At 50.7% G+C, this 4902-nt stretch overlaps 1 protein-coding gene across 7 annotated transcripts in view; it reads left to right on the forward strand.

Annotated features, from left to right (window-relative positions):
• The window catches only part of TNRC6C (trinucleotide repeat containing adaptor 6C), a 182636-nt gene that overhangs the window by 174798 nt on the left and 2936 nt on the right, over window positions 1–4902 (forward strand). For 6 of the 7 annotated variants that reach the window (XM_077166090.1, XM_077166094.1, XM_077166093.1 and 3 more), the window contains 4 exons: window positions 153–269; window positions 2309–2503; window positions 3518–3588; window positions 4151–4290. In XM_077166090.1, the coding sequence (XP_077022205.1) occupies window positions 153–269; window positions 2309–2503; window positions 3518–3588; window positions 4151–4290 (523 nt within the window). The remainder of the gene's footprint in view (window positions 1–152; window positions 270–2308; window positions 2504–3517; window positions 3589–4150; window positions 4291–4902) is intronic. The other variant, XM_077166092.1, reaches the window with a different exon arrangement.

Consider the following 4902-nt stretch of genomic DNA (forward strand, 5'->3'; position numbering starts at 1 on the left):
TGACCATGTCATGCTTTCCTTTTCAGCCATCTACTCAAAATGACAGTTGAGGAGATTCACTCTTGGTTTTAAAGTTCTCAGTCTCCCACGGTTGGAGCTGTGAACCCCTCCCACCTGCTGTCCCTTTCTTAGTGCCATGTTTGGTTCTGCAGGGTCCTCCCCACCATCATCTCAGAGTGCCACGCTGCCTTCCTCGAGTGCCTGGCCGCTCAGTGCCTCCGGCTACAGTAGCCCTTTCAGCAGCCTTGCGTCCGCACCTAGCGCTGCAGGTAGGCAACATGCAGGTAGTGTTCTCTCTCCCTAAGGCCCCAGCTCTTCCTGCCACTCTGTTTCCTTCCTCCCTGACCTGGGAGGCCATGTGGTGGGATGGGTTTGGGCAGGATCCTGCCCCAGAAGCGGCAGGACCTGGGTGCTCCCGTTTCCTCACGTGTAGAATGGGAGTGGGAACTCCTGTAGGGTTAGCATGGAGATGGCATGATGTGTCACCTGCCTAGAACAGGACGGGATGTCGCGGCTGGCCAAATGGGTCCACTTTCATCTCTTCCCCACCCACCATGGCTCCATGACATGGGCTGCTCAGCAGTTTAAATACTTGGAGGCAGGCAGTTGCTTAGGATTTGCTGTTACTTGAGTTTGCTGCAAAAGATGAAGGAAACTGTAGTGGGACCTGTTAACTCCCAGCACCCAAGGTACGACTGCTTTCTGTTCTCTGAGAAATACATTATCTGAAATACTTCCAATACTAATTTCTTTTAGTCTTAGAGCACAATTAAGATTTTTCATGAAAATGTTAGAAGAATTTGAACTTAAAGAATTCAATTCAAGGATAAGAAATGTCGTCATAGACGCACCCTAACACAAGCGAAGTGGGGAGCAGATTTGTGACTAGAGCCAGAACTTAATAAAGGAGGGCTTACTGTTTATGTATCTTCACATGTATTTCTGTATTCCATCAAACCTTCTCATCCAGGTTTGTTTGTTTGAAACCAGTATAGGAATGCTGTAGTGACTCTCTTGATACTCGTATGTAGAGGACAAGCTCATCTTAATAAGAAAAAGAGAAAGAACAGAAAGCTTCTGGATTATCTTTGTTCCTTCTAATGTTTAATAGGGGGATGTATTTAGACCTTTAATCTATATTCATTTAGGTAAACAGAAGGGGCAGATGAAAAAATCTTCCCTATATCTAAGGCAGTTTTTCATCGCATTTTTGACTTTTCTAATCAGTAGTACCTTTTCTAAGACCAGCGTTTGGCCATTATGAAGTTGCAGTCAGTTTCAGCAGCCATCCCTTCCCGTGTGTGTCAGGATTGGAGAACTCCTGTGGGTGTGGGTGTGCATAGAGGCTCCCATTTGTGCTGAAGGGCCCAAGAGGTGGTGGTGGCAAGGCTCTGAGTGGCTTCCATGCGTCCTGACAGGCTCCGCGTGTGTGCAGGGCTGCCCACCGAAGGGGGTTGGGTACGTTTTTTGCTGTTGTTGTTTTGTTTGGGGGAGGGTTTTTGTTTGTTTTTCTTTGTTTTTGGCATGGGCAGGCTCCAAGAAGTAAACCCAGGTCTCCAGCATGGCAGGCAAGAATTCGGCCACTGAGCCACCGTTGCACCACCCTGGGTACAGTTTTTAGGTTTTTCTCCCAAACAGCTTAGAACAGAGCTTCCCCTAAGCAATATGCCAAGACATTTAGCTGCTAAGCCCTCAGGGTGGCTGGGCTGCCTCTGTTCTCCACTGTGACACAGAATACTGGAAAAGAGGATGGTACCTATAGGAGAGGAGGTGGCCTGAGGACGTGCTGCTGTGGAAAGGGACTGAGACAGAATGAACCACCCCTGTTACACTTTTCCACCTTGATTGGTCCATTACTTTGGTTTTGTTTTTGTTTTTGCACGGGCAGGCACTGGCAATCGAACCCGGGTCTCTAGCATGGCAGGCGAGAGAACTCTACCTGCTGAGCCACCCTGACCCACCCAGTCCATTACATTTTAAGATGTGTTCCTGCAGAGTATGTTAAGTTGGCTCTGATGCTGAACTATAAAAATGCCATTTTCTCAGTGGAAATTTGCATCTAGTACAGCTAATAAGTTGATCACGTAATCTTCAGTAATGCTGGCGAAGCCTGTCCCAGACCCACACAGGTTGTGCACATGTGAGCCGGCCTCTGCCTTTGCGGAGTGCAGCTCGTGTCTTTTCTTGATCACAGCAGTCTGCTGGGCTCAGAGAGCTCTTTCTCACCAACTGGAGGGTTTTCCAAACATGCAATGACTTCTCTTGCTTATCTCAAGAGTGTAAGCACCCGGTTTCTCTGCCTTTGTAGGTAAACTGTCAGACATCAAGTCCACGTGGTCCTCTGGCCCCGCCTCCCACACGCAGGCCGCTCTGTCTCATGAGCTGTGGAAGGTGCCCCGGAGCACCACGGCCCCCACGAGACCCCCTCCCGGGCTGACCACCCCCAAGCCTTCCTCCACCTGGGGAGCCAGCCCCCTTGGCTGGGCCAGCTCTTACTCCTCGGGTACGTACCACATCTTGTTCTTGCTCAGCTGCTCTGCTTTCCTGTTTTAGGGGCTGCTGTCATCATTTTGTCCATGCAGCGCCATCGTTCCGACTCCCAGCCTCCATTTTGGATACCAGGTGGGGAGGGATATAGGAGAGACAAGAGCCGCCCTAGGTTTCCAAGATGTTGGTTAAGCAAGCTCAGAACCCCAGCTGTCAGGGTTCCAGCCTCAGCCACAGGTATCCAGTATAAGGCAGGTTCACTGTGTGCCAGGAGCCCCGCTGCCCAACTCTGGCCCCCATGGGGCTGCTGGCAGGCAGAACCCATAGAGAGGCCCCTCCACCCTCCTACCCGCACACCCCCATCAACTGCAAAAGTGTCTGAATTTCTGCTTTTTATCTTTGCTTCTCCACAAGATGTCCTTTGACCATAGGGCTTTCCATGCCAAGTAAGTAAATAATTCACTAGTCTACCAATTTGGAACCCACTACTCTCTCAAATTATACCCCACCTGTCACTTAAGTGCCACCCACTAAACCTTAAAGCATGAAATTAAAGTTACTAGTAATTTAAGAAAGTGAAGATTTAAATTGGTTATAGGTAATTTGGAATTAGTTGTCTTAACCTTTCAATAGCAGTGTTGTAGAGTTTGTTTTGTTTTTAGCAAGTAGAATTCTTGAACATTGATTCTAAATGAGGGTGGGGGGCAGGCCGAGGCTGAGACCAGAACTTCCCAGGTGACGTCTGTGTCCTGCCCGTCTTTCCCAGTCTGGATAGGCAGCACAGGTCCCTGGGTTGGTGGAGACTGAGCAGGACGCCTGGGTTCTTGGGGACAAGCAGTGTCTGCAGGAACTGTGAGAGGTGGTAGATCTAAAGAAAGCCTGGCCCTCTGGTGGCCAACGAGAGCTGTCAGGGCCCGTGGGGACAGTCCCCACAGACGTGAAGTCTGGGTGAGGTTGGAAACCTGTGGAGCTCCAGCTGGGGGGCTAGCAGGTGACCCCAGGCCTGAGCTCTTCCCCTGGGCTTGTGCAGGTTCTGCCTGGAGTACCGACACCTCAGGAAGGACAAGCAGCTGGCTCGTTCTCCGTAACCTCACGCCTCAGGTAACTGCACCAGCACAGTGGGAGTATGCCCGGCCACCACGGGGCAGGGTCCCAGGTGTGACTGGGAAGTGTGAAGATAAGAGCCATGGGCAGGGACTTAGAGGCTGCCATGAGTCTGGGGACCAGGGCTTCTTCTAACCAAATTCCTGGGGAACTTTTACTCTTGAGGCTTTGTAAAATGAAACTGCTTTCCTTATAACTGCTCATTTGATAGTGAGTGGATCGTCAGACCATGTGGGCCCTGGGGCCTGCCTTTGACCCCTACCCTGGGCCTGCAGCCACACACCCCTGCTTCAGCTTTTACAAACCAGAGGCTACGTGTGACGCCCTCTATGAGGAACTCCAGTCCCTCTGATTAGCTTAACTCATAGAATTGTGAAATATTCACAATTTTAAAATGTCATGGCCACAGAGGTATAAAATCTTAATATCATCAAGTCATTTTTCTAGTTGACAGTGCATCCAGATTTCATATAGTTTTCTCTCTTTTGGGGGGTGGAGTGGGGAGTAGTAAAAGAAATGAGAGGAAAACTCATACCGTCTTCCTGCTTCCTTTGCTCAGATTGATGGTTCTACTCTGCGGACGTTGTGTTTGCAGCATGGTCCTCTCATCACATTCCACCTGAACCTGACTCAAGGCAACGCCGTGGTCCGCTACAGCTCCAAGGAGGAGGCGGCCAAGGCCCAGAAGTCTCTGCACATGTACGCCTCCCCCGTGCTGCCCGGCAGCTGCCACCCTGGCCAGGATCGGGAGGGTGGGCCAGGAGGGCTGATTTCCTCTGCTGGCAAATTGCTGGGCTTATGACCCCAACTCAGGAAACACTTCCCAAGGGAACTAAATGTCCACCCCATTGGTTAAAAAAAATGCATTCTTCTTCCATGGAAGTTCTCTCTGCCAGGTGCAACAGTGCCACTTACCGCCAACTCCTCCTCCCCCAAGTAAAGGGTTCTCTTGATGTGGCCCTGCACCACAGCATCGGTCAAGAGATGGGGAGTTAGAAATGGGGTTAGGAGAGTCATCCTTTCTGTTTTTAATGACCTGCCGGAGCCCAGGGTGTCAATTACGCTGACCCTTAGGGGTCCCTGAATTGAATGATGTCTCCTGGCCCTTAAGAAGCACTCCAGGCGCCAATACAAGGCTGCTGCTGGTGGAGCTAAGTCGAGCCAAAGTGAGGGAAAACTGGGCTGGGTGTGGCAGTGGCAATGCTGAAGTCTGAACCGCAGGCCTGTTTCCCATTAAAAACAGAGAAGGAAGGGTGATGCCAACTCCACAGGGCGCAGGGACCCAGCTCTCACAACCTGTCTCCATTTCAG

This window comes from Tamandua tetradactyla, chromosome 6 (genome assembly GCF_023851605.1).
Source record: "Tamandua tetradactyla isolate mTamTet1 chromosome 6, mTamTet1.pri, whole genome shotgun sequence".
NCBI lineage: Eukaryota > Metazoa > Chordata > Mammalia > Pilosa > Myrmecophagidae > Tamandua > Tamandua tetradactyla.